This window comes from Rhinatrema bivittatum, chromosome 6 (genome assembly GCF_901001135.1).
Source record: "Rhinatrema bivittatum chromosome 6, aRhiBiv1.1, whole genome shotgun sequence".
Taxonomy (NCBI): domain Eukaryota; kingdom Metazoa; phylum Chordata; class Amphibia; order Gymnophiona; family Rhinatrematidae; genus Rhinatrema; species Rhinatrema bivittatum.
Genome location: NC_042620.1, coordinates 252,657,542 through 252,675,823, shown reverse-complemented (window position 1 = coordinate 252,675,823; position 18,282 = coordinate 252,657,542). Strand labels below are relative to the sequence as shown.

The following is an 18,282-nucleotide window of genomic DNA, read 5'->3' as shown; positions in this document are numbered from 1 at the left end:
GGCCCTGGAAGTCCTATATCCACTGGAACCCGCAGCCAAAGATCTACTAGTGTTCCCCAAAGTGGACACCATGGTCTGCACGGTCACAAAGCGCACTACCATCCCAGTTGAGGGAGGAGCGGCACTCAAGGATGCGCAGGACAGACATCTGGAATCCATCCTTAAACTGTCATTCGACGTATCAGCTATGTCACTGCAGATTGCTGCCTGCTGTGGTAACACACACCTGCTTATCCATGACCAGGAACACCGCCATGCCTGGCAAAGCACTAGAACCAGCGGTATCCTTCCTCACGGATGCAACCTCTGATCTGGTACGCACCTCAGCCAGGGGCATCTCATCTGTAGTGGCAGCCAGAAGGCAACTCTGGCTCCGAAGTTGGTCAGCCGACGCAACTTCCAAGACGAAACTCACGAGAATGCCCTTTAAAGGAGCCCTCCTGTTCGGAAGCGAACTGGAGAAGTTAGCCGACAAATGGGGCGAATTCCCCAGTACCTCGGCTATCGGAGGACAAGAACAAAAGAAGCCAATGCCCCTCTCCCTGAGGATCACAGCACTTCAGACCCTACAAGAGTACATACCAAGCCCATCACCCCGCAGGCAGGGGCCAGTCCTTTCGGAACAAACACAACAAGAGGGGAGCCGGCTCTGGCACAGGCCTCAGCCGCACCCCACAATGAGAATCAGCCGATCCATCCACAGGAAGAAGCCATAGGGGGCAGGCTTGCCTTATTCTACCAAAGATGGGTCGAGATAACAGCAGACAAGTGGATCCTAACCATCATTCGAGAGGGATACTATCTGGGCTTCCACAACATCCCTCGGACAAGTTCTGAAATCTCCTTGCCACGCACCCTCCAAGAGGATGGCAGTGGAAACCACACTGGCCAAATTGCTCGCCCTAAAGGCCATAACACCGGTGCCACGCACCAACAAAATACTGGGCACTATTCCATCTATTTTATCGTCCCCAAGAAAGAGGGAACGTTCCGGCCCATCCTGGACCTCAAGTCGGTCAACCGCTACCTGAGGGTACCACACTTCCGCATGGAAACCCTGCGCTTGGTCATAAGGGCGATAGAGCTGGGAGAATGCCTTACATCCCTGGACCTGTTAGAAGCCTACCTGCACATTCCAGTCCGTCCACGAGCATCAGCGCTTCCTACAGTTCACGATCCTGGACCACCACTACGAGTTCCAGGCGCTACCCTTCGGGCTAACCACAGCCCCCCGCGCGTTCACCAAAATCATGGTGGTAGTGGCAGCGACACTGAGGAAAGAAGGAATCCTCGTACATCCATATCTGGACGATTGGCTGATCAGGGCAAAATCTACAGATGAAAGTCACCAGGTGACCACCAGAGTCAAGACTGTACTGGAGAGCCTCAGGTGGGTCGTCAACACAAATAAGAGCTGTCTGCAGCCCTCCCAATCTCTAGAATACCTGGGAGTCTGGTTCGACACCAAACAAGACAATGTCATTCTTCCCCCTACAAGGAGAAGAAAACTGATGAACCAATTGCGAAACCTGCTAGGAGGTCCCTGCCCCAAAGTATGGGACTACCTCCAAGTCCTCTGCCTCATGACATCAACCCTGGAAGTGGTCCCGTGGGCAAGAGCCCACATGCGACCGCTACAGCGCACCCTACTGTCATGATGGAACCCAATGTCACAGGACTATTCCATTCGCCTCCAGCTCCCGGAGGAAGTGCGGAACCAGCTCCAATGATGACTCCAAGAAGACCATCTAAGCAAGGGTGTAAGGCTATCTCCACCAACCTGGGTCTTGCTCACCACGTATGCGAGCCTACGAGGGTGGGGAGCCCACTGCCAGGAACTGATGACCCAGGGGCAATGGAACAAAGAAGACTGGAAGCCCGGGCAGTCAGACTAGCCTGCGTACGGTTCCGTCACAGACTCCAGGGCAAATCTGTCAGTCATGTCAGACAACGCCACAACAGTTACCTACATCAACCGCCAGGGAGGAACCAGAAGCCAACAGGTGTCCCTGGAAATAGATTCCCTAATGGCTTGGGCGGAAGCAAACCTACAAGGGATCTCAGCCGCCCACATCACGGGAAAACACAATGTCACTGCGGACCACCTCAGCAGAGAATGTCTAGACCCAGGGGAATGGAAACTGTCAACCACAGCCTTCCAGTTGATAGTAAGCCACTGGGGGAACCCCAGCCATGGATCTCCCGGCAACCCGGTCCAACGCCCAAGTTCTCAACTTCTTCAATCGCAGACGAGAACCACAATCCCAAGGGATCGATGCCCTCGTCCAGACCTGGCCACAGGAAGACCTGCTATCCGCCTCCCCCCCCCCCCCCCCCCCTGGCCACTTCTGGGCGGGATCATCCACAACAGAGAGCACCACAGGGACTAGTACTTCTAGTGGCCCCGGACTGGCCAAGAAGGCTGTGGTACGCAGACATGCGAAGACTCGTGACCCGGGAGCCCTCTCCCTCCACACAGGGATCTGCTCCAGCAAGGCCCGATCCTCCACAAAGACCCAACTGGTGCTGATGTCAGATTGAAATCTGACTCCGATTCCAACTGCTATCAGGAGCACACTATACCCATTGGTCCTGAATCCATCTGTCATACTAAGGAAAATGAAATTATCAGATAAGTAATTTATCCCAGGACAAGCAGGATGCTAGTCCTCACATATGGGTGACGTCATCCACGGAGCCCTTAAGCGGGAAAAACTTCTGGCAAGTTTCTAGAAGTTTTAAACTGGCTGCCTGAGGCTACTGAGCATGCCCGGCATGCCATGATATTTCCTGCCACAGGGGTCTCACTCCAGTCTTCTTTTTTCCGCGCTGCTAGCTGCATCGCGGTTTCCAGGAGCCCTGTGAGTTACCTCACAACAATCTAAAAAAAAAAATTTTCATACTTCTTCCCTTTACGGGTCTTACTCGGTTTGTCACCGGCTGGTGACAAACATCCTACTTTCTTCACGAAGAAGGAATCCGAAATCATCGACGGATGTCGACGGAGAAAACTTCCGGATTCAAAAAATGTCCGGCCTGCAACCGGACTATGTCCATCACCGACCCGCACGTCGAGTGCGTCCGCTGTTTGGGAGGAGACCACGACATCGCCTCTTGTGCCCAGTGTCAAGAAATGACGGCGAAAGGTAGAAAACTTCGCCATGAAAAAATGGCTCAGATTTTTCAAATCAGAGCACCGACATCGCCATCGACCTCGACTAGATCTTCCCCGGTAGGCGTATCGAAGAAGATACTTCTAAAGAAAAGAGTCCAACAAGGTTCGGGAGATGCTTCCTCGCCAACACCGTCTGTGGAATCGTCCAAATCCGTTTCTGAGATTCGTACCAAACATAAACACCGGAGACATCATTCGATTCCTCCTTTGCCACCGCCGGAAGAACCGGTGTCTAAACAGCGGAAGTTGTCATCGACCTCGGTAATCCCTTCAGAGGAATCGACACCGTCGACGTCCGTGACGGACTTAACAGCTTTGATTAAGAAGCTTGTCGCCGATGCCATGAAAGAAGCCATCCCGGCGACATCTCCGACACCGGCCCTGGTAGGACCGATGCCGACTCCTCAGTCGATGCCGGCCATCGGGCCGATGCCGATGACTCCATCGATGCCGACTACCGAGTCGATGCCTTCCTCGATATCGATGCCGGTGCCATCGTCCATATCGATGCCAGTACCGATGCCAACGTCATCGTCCATACCGATGCCAATCTCGGTGCCGATGACTGCTGCAGCTTCTGCGCTAACAGCTCTATCAATGCCGATGGACGTGCCCAGCTGCTCTTCAACGATGCCTGCTGCTCGATCGATGTCAGCAGCCTCATCGTCGATGCAAATCGCACAGCCTTCGATGGAATCGACTAATTTACAATCTTCGATGTCCACAATTGCTACCAGACCAATCTCCTCATTGATTCCCATTTCCATGTTCTCCTTTCTCACTACATCACTTTCTACGGCTGCACAACCAGCTCCACATTATACCTTAGCTCCTTCCGGAGCTTCAGGCCGGGGAAAAAAGGCATCAGGAAAATCTAAGCATCCACAGCAGGCTCCAGAGATTCCCTCTGAGAAAAGACTACATGCTATCCTTACCAAAAGATATCATGATCTTTTATCTTCCTTGCCTTCACACCCTGCGGAGGAAAGTGATACCAGTGATGGTGTACCGGACATCCAGGATCCTTTACCAGGACCCTCTGGGGTTTCTCCATCTAAAAGGCCAAGCCATCCTTCATATCCTCAACCAGCAGATACATGGTCTGATACACAATCGGAGTATTCTTCAGAGGAGTTTTTATCAGAAGGTACTCCGCCACAGACCAAGAAGCAATCCCCTCCTGAGGATTTGTCTTTTGCTTCTTTCGTTCAAGAAATGTCGGAATCCATCCCTTTTCAACTTCAGGCAGAGAAGGATGACAGACAGCAAACACTGGAGATTCTACAATTTGTAGATCCCCCAAAACATAACCTAGCTATTCCAGTACATGAGGTACTACTCCAACTTCAACAACGGATTTGGGAGCACCCATGTACAACACCGGGAGTTAATCGTAGAATTGACTCTACGTATTTAGTCCAAGCAGCCCCAGGCTTTGAGAAGCCACAACTACCACACAGTTCATTAGTTGTGGAATCTGCGCAAAAGAAATCAAGAAGGTCAAGAACTCACGCTTCTATCCCTCCTGGGAAAGATAACAGATTCCTAGACCTTATGGGGCGTAAGATTTACCAGGGAGCGATGCTAAATTCAAAAATTGCTGCGTACCAGCTGTATATGACGCAGCATCAAAGAAACCTGTGGAAGCAGATTGAGGAATTTCTACCCTCTCTACCTCAACAGCAGCAGGAGGCAGCACAACAGATTGTGCAGAAAGGTCTGGATGCGGGCAAGCATGAGGTGCGAGCGGCGTATGATGCGTTTGAGACTTCTTCCAGAACTGGCAGCTTCAGGCATCAGTGCTCGAAGATGGGCCTGGTTGAAGGCGTCGGACCTACGTCCAGAAGTCCAGGATAAACTAGTGGACTTGCCTTGCCTGGGCGACAACTTGTTCGGAACAAAAGTACAAGATGCCGTAACGCAGCTTAGAGAGCACTCTGAAACATTAAAGCAGCTCTCTACGTTGTCCCATGATACTCCTACTCACCCTGCCCGCAGGCCGCCACGGCGAGACACCAGACGGCCTTTCTTTAGGCCGAGAAGGTATTACCCCCAGACCTCAAGACCACGCTCTACAAGGCCTCCACAGCGCCCTCAGCAGAGACAGCAGAGAGCTGCAAGGCCACAGCCTCCGCCCCAAACTGCTTCCACCTCTGGCTTTTGAAAGCAGTCCCGGAGAACAGAGCCAACCAAACCCCTTTCCAGATTTACCAGTAGGGGGAAGGATTTCCCACTTTTACAACGATTGGGAAAATATCACCACAGATCAATGGGTCTTATCCATAGTTCATCAGGGTTACCACCTAGACTTCACAGCTCCCCCGCAGGAGTTTCCACCACAAAACTCCTATCTCGAACACATCCCTCAATTACAAATGGAATTATCTACTCTTCTGAAAGCAAGAGCTGTGGAACACGTACCACACTCACAGAAGGGAAGAGGATTCTATTCCCGGTATTTCCTCATTCCAAAGAAAACCGGAGGACTTCGTCCCATTCTAGATCTCAGAAATCTCAACAAATTTCTAAGAAAAGAAAAATTCAGAATGGTATCCTTAGGCACCATTCTTCCTCTCATACAAAAGGGGGATTGGCTTTGTTCTCTGGATCTCCAAGACGCTTATACTCACATACCTATTTTCCCACCTCATCGCAAGTACCTAAGATTCAAGGTGGGACACCAGCATTTTCAATACAGAGTCCTACCATTCGGCCTAGCCTCAGCTCCCAGAGTATTCACAAAATGCCTAGCAGTAATAGCAGGACATTTGCACAAACAAGGTGTTCATGTCTTCCCTTATCTAGACGATTGGCTAATAAAAAGTCAATCGCAACAAGGGGCGCTTACTTCTCTACATTACACAATACAGGTACTGCACAAACTGGGATTTCTCATCAATTATCAAAAATCCCACCTGCAACCATCTCATCTACTCCAATACATAGGAGCAGAATTAGACACAAACCTTGCACAAGCTTTTCTTCCAGAAGACCGTGCACAAACACTGTCCCAGTTGGCGTACTCCATGTCCACACAACCGCAAGTGACAGCTCATCAGTTTCTAATCTTACTAGGCCACATGGCATCAACGGTTCATGTCACTCCGATGGCACGACTTGCCATGCGACTTACCCAATGGACTCTTCGGTCGCAATGGATCCAAGCCATTCAACCACTTCATTCTCCCATCCAAGTAACCCACCAACTTCGCTCATCGCTACACTGGTGGACAATCAAGGACAATTTACGCAAGGGCCTGCCTTTCCAAAAGCCGATCCCTCAGATAACATTAACTACAGATGCATCCACCTTGGGATGGGGAGCTCATGTAAACTCTCTTCAAACTCAAGGAACTTGGACAAAACTCGAAGCCACATATCAAATCAATTTTCTGGAACTTCGAGCTATACGTTATGCGCTGCATGCGTTCGAGGACTGTCTTTCACACAAGACTGTGTTAATCCAAACAGACAATACGGTTGCCATGTGGTACATCAACAAACAGGGAGGTACGGGCTCGTATCTCCTTTGTCAAGAAGCTGCGCAAATTTGGGACTGGGCCTTGAATCACTCAATATTGCTACAGGCCACTTATCTAGCAGGAATTCAAAATGTGCTAGCAGACCGACTCAGTCGTCAGTTCCAACCACACGAGTGGTCTCTGAATCCCTCGATAGCGACCAAAATATTCCAACGTTGGGGACAGCCAACAACAGACCTCTTTGCGTCGCGCCTGAACCACAAGGTGACCAACTTCTGTTCTCTGCACAAACAGAAGCACCAACCAGCCAAGGACGCCTTTGCTCGCCCTTGGAACTCAGGCCTACTATATGCATATCCTCCAATACCGCTTATCACCAAGACACTGGTGAAGCTACAACAGGACAAGGGGTCCATGATACTCATAGCCCCATATTGGCCTCGACAGGTATGGTTTCCCACACTGCTAGACCTTTCAGTCAGGGATCCAATACGTCTGGGAGTAGCTCCCAATCTCATTACTCAGGATCAGGGTCGGTTGCGCCATCCCAACCTTCAGTCCCTATCCCTGACAGCATGGATGTTGAAAGCTTAATCCTACAACCACTCAATCTTTCAACAAATGTTTCTCAAGTGCTTATAGCTTCCCGCAAACCTTCCACAAGGAAAAATTACTCTCTCAAATGGAAACGGTTCACGTTCTGGTGCAAGCAAAATCATACGGATCCTTTCACTTGCCCCACATCTACTCTTCTAGATTATTTGTACCATCTTTCAAACTCTGGTCTTCAGACATCGTCAATCAGAGTACATTTGAGTGCAATCTTCGCTTATCATAACAAGATAGGAGATGCACCTATATCCACACAACCTCTCGTCAGTAGATTCATGAGAGGTCTAACACATCTTAATCCACCAATTCGGCCTCCAGCTACACAATGGGACCTGAATCTGGTTTTAACAGGATTAATGCGTTCTCCTTTCGAACCCATTGATTCCTGTGATCTTAAATTTCTCACATGGAAGACTATTTTCCTCATAGCCATCACATCAGCTAGAAGGGTTAGTGAGTTACAAGCACTTGTCACATATGAACCTTATACAAAGTTCCTCCATGACAGAGTGGTTCTCCGAACACATCCAAAATTCCTTCCTAAGGTAGTTACGGAATTCCATTTAAATCAAACAATAGTCTTACCCACATTCTTTCCAAGGCCTCACTCTCACCAGGGGGAAAGAGCTTTGCACACTTTGGACTGCAAACGTGCGTTGTCCTATTACTTGAATCGCACTACGTCCCTCAGAACATCCAATCAGCTTTTTGTCTCTTATGACCCAAATAAGCCAGGTAAAGCAGTGGGTAAACATACTTTATCCAATTGGTTAGCAGATTGCATACAATTTTGCTATGGAAAAGCAGGCCTTCCTCTCCAAGGGCGAGTAAAGGCACACTCAGTAAGAGCAATGTCAACCTCAGTAGCACACTTTCGTTCAGTGCCAATCATTGACATTTGTAAAGCAGCAACATGGAGTTCTCTTCACACTTTTGCAGCTCATTATTGTTTGGACAAGGAAGGACGACAAGATTCAGCCTATGGACAATCTGTCTTAAAGAACTTGTTTCCAGCTTAATCCCAACTCCTTCTACATCCACTCTGCTGTGATCTTCGGCTGACTCATTTTCTTCAACAAAGCATCACTGCTACCTCCATGGACAATGACTCAGCCTCTAGCTTGCTAATCACCCATATGTGAGGACTAGCATCCTGCTTGTCCTGGGATAAAGCAAAATTGCTTACCTTGTAATAGGTGTTATCCCAGGACAGCAGGATGTAGTCCTCACGGAACCCACCCGCCACCCCGCGGAGTTGGGCCTCAGACTTTCTTCTTATAATTTTGCTTACGCTTATTGCTACATACAAGACTGGAGTGAGACCCCTGTGGCAGGAAATATCATGGCATGCCGGGCATGCTCAGTAGCCTCAGGCAGCCAGTTTAAAACTTCTAGAAACTTGCCAGAAGTTTTTCCCGCTTAAGGGCTCCGTGGATGACGTCACCCATATGTGAGGACTACATCCTGCTGTCCTGGGATAACACCTATTACAAGGTAAGCAATTTTGCTTTCTCCAATATTGGTCACTTTACGCAAAAGTCCCCTTTTCTTTACCTTCCTGGATCCAATTCAAGTTAACCTTCAGTGGAATGCCCTGGAGGCAAGTTTTAAAGGGGGGAGCACGCTTTAGATCCGAAGGCAAGGAAACAGTTGCAATTCTGAAAGGTGGATGCCTTGTAATGCGCTGTTATCAAGCAAGCCAATGGAAGGAAGGGCAGCTCTGAAAAGTGCTCAGGATAGGAGGATTGAGGCTATCCTTAAACAGACTTTTGAGGCCATGACAAAGAATTATCAAATTGCTTCTTGCTTTTGCCTGGTGGCTGGGCTGATTTGCATCTGATGGTGGGGTTCGATGTCTGATAGGTGATGGATTCGGGAGCTTCATTCTTGGCTGATGCAGGCTGTGACTTCCATTATAGTGTTTCAGCACCTATTGTGGTGCTAAAATTGGTCAGCAGACACTATTTCTACTTCCAATCTCACAAGGTTACCCTTTAAGGGTTCTCTCTTATTCGGAAGTGAGCTGGAGAAGATGGAATCGAGGAATCCAAGGTTCCTCGATTACTGGAGAACAAGAAGGCAGCATCGCATCCTTTTGGTGTGAAGGGCCACTCCAGGGATTCCCATCTGTTTCAACCTTACAGAGGAGCAACTTCTCAAAGATCCCTTTAGAAGATCTCTGTCCTTTTGGCCTAAGAAACCTCATAAGGATGTGGGTTCTGGGGCTGGAATACCTCAATCTTTACAGTGAAGGTGTGAGGGCTCACCTACTGGATCTGGTGTCTTATCTCGCTTTTATCAAAGGTGGGCCCAGATTACACTGGAGCAGTGGGTCCTGGAAGTGGTAAGGGATGTCTATGTTCTAAAATTTCTCAGATGCATTTATGGTGGCTCCATGCAACTCTCCACTACTGCTCTCTTCTGTAAAGACTCCATTAAGGAGGTTGTTGGATTTGAAGGCTGTAACGCCTGTTTCCAGATTGCAAGAAAATATGGGTGCTATTTCATTCATTTTGTCATTCCCAAGAAGGAAGGGGTCCTTTTGGCTCATCTTGGTTCTGAAGGTAATCAGTCGACATTTGCTTTTGACTCATTTCAAAATGGAAACTCTACGATCAGCAATGATGACAGTACAAATGGGAATTTCTCACATCTCTCGACCTGAAGGAGGCCTATCTACATATTCCCATTCGCCAGGGAACATCATTTCCTGCACTTCGCCGTTCTGGAACGTTGTCATTAATTTCAGGCTCTGCCCTTCAGTGCTGTCTACTGCACTCAGGAATTTCTCCAAGATCATGGCAATGGTAGCAGCATCTCTGCACAAGGAGGGCTTTCTGGTCCATCCATATCTGGACGACTGGCTGATTCGGCCAGAAGTGCAGATGAGTCACTTTTACATCTTTTATTCTACAAAAATCCTTTTTTGTTCAATGCGGATTTTGTAAAACCTACATAAAATCCGCATACAACAGCATTTTAAAAAAGTTAATTTTCCTGTACCCCAAATTAGCGTTCACTCATCTTCTCCAGTAAAGCCTTTTTAAACAATTCTGCCTTTATCATTTTTCTTTATTGCAAATAATCTTGTTCTAGACTTAGACAATGTGGTATCTCACTAGGTGATCTCCTTGCTTCAGGAACTAGGCTGGGTGGTGAACTTAGTTTACAGCCATTTCAGGTGCTAGAGTATCTCTGCATGCGATTTGATACAAAGCAGAGCAGACCGTTTCTACCAGAGTGTCACATTCAGAAGTTAGTTATTCAAGTTCAAGCCATGAAGCAGACTATTCGCATGGTGGTGTGGTCTTACCTGCAGGTCCTGGGATTGATGGCAGCCATGTTGGATGTAGTCCCCTGTGCAAGGGAGCATATGAGCGCATTGCTCTCTGAGTGGAATCCGCAATTGCAGGAGTACACAGTGAAATTCCACTTGCTATTGGAGGTTGCAGTGCTGGTTACAAGCGGATCATCTCAGGAAGAGGGTTACCTTGGAGACACCAGTCTGGTTAGTTCTCACGACAGATGCAGCCTTCTGAATTTGGGAGCTCACTGTCGAGTGTTGGTGGCGCAAGGTCTGTGGAATACAGAGGAGCAGCAGTGGACCATCAGTCTGTTAGAAGCGCATGCAGTTCGAATGGCATGCTTGCGGTTCGCTGAGCAGCTGGAAGCTTGTGGTAAGGATATTTGTTGGACAGTGCCATGACAGTGGCTTACTCAGTCATCAAGGTGGAACCAGAATAAAGTAGGGGTTGGTGGAGGTAGATGCACTCATGGTGTTGGCAGAACAACATCTCCAGGTCATAGTCACCTCCAACATTGTTGGGGTGAACAATGTAAGGGCAGACTTCCTCAGCAGGCAGGTCTTGGACCCAGGAGTGTAGGAGTTGGCAGATGAGACCTTTTAAACTCAGTGATGCATCAGGGTCACCTGTACCTGCATTTACAGGCGAGCTCCAACAACGTGAATGTGCCATAGTTCTTTGGTTGCAGAAGGGATCCGAAAGCGCTGGGCATCGATGCTGTCGTTCAGGTTTGGATGCAGAGTGGGGTATTATATGCCTTCCTGCCAAGACCAATGGTAGGCAGGGTCATATTAAAGATTGGCGAATCAGACCAAAACTGTACTTCTGGTGGCTCCAGATTGGCCCTGGAGGCCATGGTATGCTAATCTTCAGAGGTGGTGGACAGTCTTCTAAGACTACCACTCAGGAAGGATCTATTCCATCAGGGGCCCATACTGCACAATGATCCAGGTAAGGTTTGTCTTACAGTTTGGCCCTTGAGAGGGCTTGGTTGCTGAAGCATGGTTATTCTTCTGTGGTGATTTCCACTTTGCTCCAGGCCAGGAAATTTTCTACATCTCCAGCTTATGTTAGGTTTTGGAGATTGTTCAAGAGCTGGTGAGAGAAGTGAGGTTCTCACCCTCTTAAAGTTGAATGTCAGCTGATATTGCAATTTTTGCAGGAAGGTTTGGTTAAAGGCTTGGCCTTAAACACTCTGAAGGTACAAGTAGCAGCTCTCACTTGCTATAGGGGGCAGGCCAATAGTGGACCCTTGTCTTCCCATCCAGATGTCTATTTTTTTGAAAGAAGTTAAGCATCTATGTCCTCTCTTGTAGCTACCGGTGCCTCTTTGGGACCTTAATCTGGTCTTGTGTTTTGGGTGGGTTCTATATTTCGGTCACTGTGTGGTCTCTCTTTACAGCTGCTCACCTTGAAAAGTTTTTCTGGTAGCAATCTGTTTGGCACAACTGGTCTTCAAGCTGCAAGCTCTTTCTTGCTGTGAGCCATTTCTACAAATGATTTTGTGGGCAGTAGAGCTTAGGACTGTACCTTCCTTTTTGCCGAAAGTGGTTTTGGAGTTTCATTTGAATCAGTCTATTTCCCTGCCTATGCTGGACAGGGATACAGATGAGTGTGATTATTGTCTGTTGCATGCCTTGATGTCAAGTAGCATCTGGTGTGGTACTTGAAGGTTATTCACTCTTTCAGGAAGTCTGTTCGACTTTGTGCTCTATGGTAGAGGTAAACAAGTAGAACCGGCGATGCAGGTGACTATAGTCCATTGGGTGAAAGAAGTCATCACTGCTGCCTATGTAGATTTAGATGTCTCACTACCTAGACAGGTCAGGGCACATTCCACTAGAGCTCAGGCAGTTTCATGGGCAGAGCTTTGGTTGTTTTCTCCCATCGAGATTTGCCGAGCAGCGACATGGTCCTCCTTGCATACTTTTCTCCAAGCATTACCGCTTGGACGTTAGGGCTCAGGTGGACGTGGTTTCGCAAGTGCAGTGTTGACTGGACCACAGCTTTGATACATCCCACTGGTGTTGATTGGCCTGCCTGAGTGCAGAGGAAGGAGAAATTATTATTTACCTGATAATCTCCTTTCCTCTAAGGAAGGCAAGCCACCCTGGGCTGTCTACTTGCTTTTAGTTTCTTTTATATGCAGATGATGAAGTATGTTCTTTTAATTGGTTTAAAGGACTGGTAAGTGACATAACCACCACTAAGATTAGTTGATGTTAACTTTTTTGCTGAGCTCAGTGTTTCCCAGTTTGTTGGCAGCATGAGTGGTTGACTGTTAATTATGTTTAAGTGTAATCAGTTTGACAACAATTAGGTTTTCTAGAGTGTCGGGCTGATGTCGGGGTACGGCTATATGTCCATGTCATCAGTGAGTCAGCTTTACAGTCTCCATCTGCTGGTAGGAGTGCATAACCCACTGGCGTGGATTGGCCTGCCTTCCTTAAAAGAAAGGAAATTATCAGATAAGTAGTAATTTCTCCTTTATCCCCTTGATTTACTGCCTTACATATTTTTCTCCATTTGTGGCTTTGCTGTCCTGGCTGCCTTTCCTGCTTTGCTCCTTTTTTTCCAGATGATCCTAATATTTTCTGAAATTTTTGTCAGAAATTTACTATTATAGAAGTACACAAATTTGAGTCTACAAGAGGAAGTATGGCGTAAACTGAGTGGCAAAGATTTAGCTTACAGAAGGAGAAAAGTTGGTCTGCATGGGCAAATGAGTGTACATTCCTATTGTCCAAACTGGTGTATAAGCTAATAGAAAAAGAATTGACAAGACCATTTCTAATCTTGCGTCTCTTGATGCTTACATTCACAGTCATCTGCTCTCCTTCCCCTTCTCTTTTTCCATTCTGTAGGTTCATCTTTGTTATGCCTCCTGTGGAGGCACCAGCCATCAGTCTGCACACATCTCACCCTCCACCGTCACTGCTACTTCAACAGGCTGTCTTCCAGGAGACCCTGCGAAAGGAGCTCTCGCCCCGTGCCAGCTACTTGCACCGAATCATCTGCAACATGCGCACCCAGTTTCCAGATCTGCGCCTCATCCAGTATGACTGTGGTAAGTATTGCAAAAGTGATCAAGGACACACATGCATTTTTGTCTGTTTTTCTACAATAACCTTTTAGGAATGGGGGTTCCAACATTTCTATTTCCTAGTGTTGTGTAGCCAGATGGACTCAAGACCAATGGGTTTATGCTCCCCTGCCAGCAGATGGAGACAGTCAGGTTTCAAAGCTGAAGTCACCCTACTACACCCCTGCAGTGACCTCAACCCTTCAGTATTTTTCTGTCTCCAGCAGATGCGGACATGCTTTCCCTATGGGGATCGCTGTACCTGTTGGAAGAAGAAATTCTACATTTAAATTGGAGAAAAGATTGAGCTCTGCTCTCCTAAAGGTTCCTCCCCCAGTTGAGAATTCCTGAGGTGATTTCCAAGATCCCTCAGAGGTATGCCTTGGTCCAGTAACTGGTTGCTGGTATAGATTTCGCTGCTGAAGCAGCGGAAAGGCAGCGGATGTGGGAAGCCGAGCGCAGTGGTGATGGGCCACCCCCCACCCCACCCCCCCTCTGCAGCCAGAGACACTCTCTATACTCAGCTGGTAAGCGCTGAGCCCAGGTAAGTGTAAAAAAAGAAAAAGGGTTTCCTCCCGATTCAGAGTCGTTGGAAGGGTTTCATTAAGACTTCTTCCAGTCTCCTTGCTCAGTGCATTGTACTGGGTTGAGCAGCCCACTGGTGGTAGGCCCCACTTTAGACTTGGTCAACACACTGCATGGTAGTCCATGGCAGCACCATCTTGAACATAAGAAATTGCCATGCTGGGTCAGACCAAGGGTCCATCAAGCCCAGCATCCTGTTTCCAACAGAGGCCAAACCAAGCCACAAGAACCTGGCAATTACCCAATCACTAAGAAGATCCCATGCTACTGATGCAATTAATAGCAGTGGCTATTCCCTAAGTAAACTTGACTATTAGCCATTAATGGACTTCTTCTCCAAAAACCCATCTTGCATGTGTTTTTGTGCCTGTTTTGCCCACCATAGAGCTTCGATACACGCATTGCATGTCAGCTATGCACACAATGTCGCGCGCACACAACTTACTAGGCGCAGAATACAAGTAAAGCCGGGCATATGGGCTGTGTGTGCACCTCGCTGCAGCCCGCATAGGCATCCAAAATCTGTGCACGTAAAATTTTAAACGTGCGGTGTCTGAACACACAGTTACTGTCGCCAATGGCTTCAGCAGCAAAGAAACATAAGCGCCATTCTCTTTGCGCTGCTTGTCATATTAGGGCTGCATAGTCTGACCTGGATTCTTGCTTATGTCAGCACTGTGAGGAAGCCCAGGGAGAGTTGGCCTCCCCGGAATTTGCTAAGCCTGGCACCCCCCATTCAGAGGATGGTCAGCCACAGCCTTAACCGGAAGTACCCCGCATCTGAGTAGCCCCAGGACTGAGTCATCCATGGAAGAAGGAAACTTAGCGGCACCTACCCCAGTACCTCATGGGCTAGGCATGGACCCAGCCACCTTCTCTTGCGTGGAAGTCTTTCAAGGCCTTCGAGCCTTTGTACAGGCTACCTCACTTGCTCCTGTCCAGACGGAACCTCAGCCGGTAAGCCCTCCCTCTCCCAGACCTCGAGGCATGCCTCGTCTCATCAAGGGTATCCCTTTCAGAGTCCCAAACGGCATGGATGAATAAGAGGATCCAGATTCATTGGAAGATGGGGAAATCCCCCCCCTTATTTAGAACCATATCGGACCATGTTATGGTTTTTCCATAGAGTTGAATTGCCAGCCTTGGTTTCCCAGACCCTGAAGATTCTGGGAGTTCTCCAAGGACAAGCAGGATTGTAGCCCTCACGCATGGGTGACATCATCAGATGGAGCCCGTCAAGGAAAACGTTTCTAGAAACTTCGACTGGCACACTGAGCATGCTCAGCATGCCGCTAACCACGCAGGATCCCTCTTCAGTCTCTTCCTTTCTGCAAAGCTTTCGCCTTGCGATCGTGGAGCTCGCTCTTGTTTCTTGCTTTTTTGCAGTTTTTTCATCATTAGCATCGTGTCTGGTTCCTCTACATTCTCAGGGCTTTTTCCCTACAGTCTCAATAAGTTTCTCGTGTTCTCGCAGTAGATTGCCGACAGTGTCTTCCCCACGTGGCCGCCAGCCATCAACCGCACACCTTCTTTTTGCTATGGCATCATCAGGCTTTCGCCAGTGCCCCCAGTGCCACCAGACTATGTCCATCACAGACCCCCACATGGTCTGTGTCCTCTGCCTGGGGGGCATCACATGATATCCATGGTTGCAATCTCTATGCCCAGATGACCCCCAAGAGCCGTCGGGAACATTTGGACAAGATGGAGAAGCTGTTCGACCCTAAAAGTTTTTGGATCTGTCAGTGTCTGGGACTTCTACCCCGCTCAGGAAGGAAGTCCTGGCCTCGACCCCCTTGGGGTCGCCTCCACTGCCGCTCCTCTGTCCCGAGGTGGGCGTGGGGGACCAGGTGCATTCGACATCTTCTTGTTCTAGGTTGGGCTCTTCTCCGTTGCCATGTGTCCCAGGTAAAGACCGAGGTGAGCATCGGGAGAAGTTGCAGAAACATCGCCACCGCTCATCTTCCTCCAAGTTGGACCGTGGGCAGGTGTCGATCGCATCAGTGCCTCCTCCGAAGCAGTCTCATGCAGAGGAAGTGACTCCTTCTGGTCCTTCGCGGACTCTCTGCAGCCTCCACTGGCGTCTGTGGAGGGTTTGGTATCTCCCTGTGACTAGGGGGACACTCCGATTCCACAGCCATTTTATCCTCTGCAGCTTTTGAGGAGCAGTTGGAGAGGCGCGTGCGGTTGCAGTCGGCTGGGCCCTGCAGGGCATCAAGCCTCTGGTTCTACCGGGACCACCACTGCCGCAGGAGGCAACTCCAGTGGTGCTTGTGCCTTGGAGAAGCTGGATATGCCGCTCGGTGTCTTGCCAATGCAGCCAACTCCAATGCCCCAGGCTCCTTCACGGACGAAGGGAGCATCGCTGTTGCAGCTACCAGTGAGTGATTCCTCAGATGAAGACAGGCCTTCGACATCGGCGCCCCATTTGCGCATGGCACCCCACCACCCTCTGGCTCTTCCGGGGCCATCAGGACCGATGCCCTCAGTACCATCGATGCCCCCGGTGTTTCTGAAGCCAACGGATCCATCAGCGCTCATATGGCCCCATAAGGGGATACCCTTTTGGAGCCTCCAGCCCCAAATTGTCCTCACCACAGATGCGTCCCATATGGGTTGGGAAGCCCATTTTGCAGGCCTCCACACTTAGGGTCTTTGGTCCTTATAGGAGGCGCAGTCCCAGATCAACTTCCTGGAATTACAGGCGATCCAGTACTCTCTGCAGGTATTCAGAGAGCAGCTGTTCAACAAAGTGGTCCCCGTTCAGACTGACAATCAGGTGGCTATGTGGTATCTCTGAACAAGCAGGGAGGAACAGGGTCGTATGCCCTCTGTCAGGAGACAGTCCAATCTGGTCATGGGCCATCTAGAACGACATTCTCCTCTGGGCGGTGTACCTCCCGGGCTGGACAACGTCTTTCAGGACTCCTTGAGCCTCATGAGTGGTCCCTCAGTCAAGTGGTAGTGATAGTGGACCACATCTTTCACTTGTGGGGGACCCAGACATGGACCTCTTTGCTTCCCCAGAGAACAAGAAAGTAGATCGCTTCTGCTCTCTGGGCTGGACAAGCAGAGGATCCGTGTCAGATGCCTTTTCACTTCACTGGGGCACCGGGTTGCTATATGCTTATCCTCCCCTTCCACTCATCTCAAAAACACTCCAAAAGCTCCAACAGGGCCAGGGTACCATGATCTTGATCACACCCTTTTGACTTCGCAAAGTCTGGTTACCACTTCTACGGGAGCTGGCCTCGTGCCCCCCCCCCCAATCCGGTTGGGGATTGCTCTGGACCTAATCTCTCAGGCCCACGCCCAGGGCAGGCTCTGCCATCCCAGCCTCCAAGCCCTGTCTCCTGCGGCTTGGATGTTGGCCAGGTAACTGTCCAGGCTCTGGGCCTTTCGGAGGGTGTATCACGCGTCCTGTTGGAATCCAGAAAACCCTCTATGAGAAAATCATTCAATCTCAAGTGGAAGTGGTTTTCGGCTTGGTGTGTGGGACATGGTCTGGATCCCTTCTCTTGTTCCCCACCTAAGCTTTTGGTCTACCTGTTGCACCTCTCTTAGTCTGGTCTGCAACCACGTCTGTGAGGGTTCACCTTAGTGCCATTGGGGCATACCATCAGGGTAGGGATGGAGCCTCCATTTCCACCCATCCACTTGTGGGGCGGTTCATGAAGGGCTTGTTACAACTTAAGCCCCTCACTTGACCTCCAGCAGTCTCCTGGGACCTCAACATCATCCTGTCTCAGCTTTCGAAGGCTCCATTTGAGCCATTGCGTTCCTGCGACCTGAAGGTCAATTTCTTGGTTGTGGTTACTTTGGCATGCAGGGTTAGCGAGCTGCGAGTTCTGGTGTTTTACCTCCCCCCCTTATACAAAATTTTGTCATGGTAAGGTGGTCTTGCGTATGCACCCAAAGTGCCTTCCTAAGGTGGTCACGGAGTTCCATTTTAATCAGTCCATTGTGTTACCTTCCTTTTTTCTAAGACTGCACGCTCACCAGGGAGAATGGGTTCTGCACACTCTGGACTGTAAAAGGGCT

At 49.2% G+C, this 18,282-nt stretch overlaps 1 protein-coding gene across 1 annotated transcript in view; it reads left to right on the top strand.

The window, feature by feature from the left end:
* Positions 1–18,282, top strand: part of SRCAP (Snf2 related CREBBP activator protein) — an 845,719-nt gene that overhangs the window by 629,876 nt on the left and 197,561 nt on the right. Inside the window, 1 exon segment of the mRNA XM_029606814.1 lies at positions 13,439–13,641. Coding sequence (XP_029462674.1) covers positions 13,439–13,641 — 203 coding nt within the window.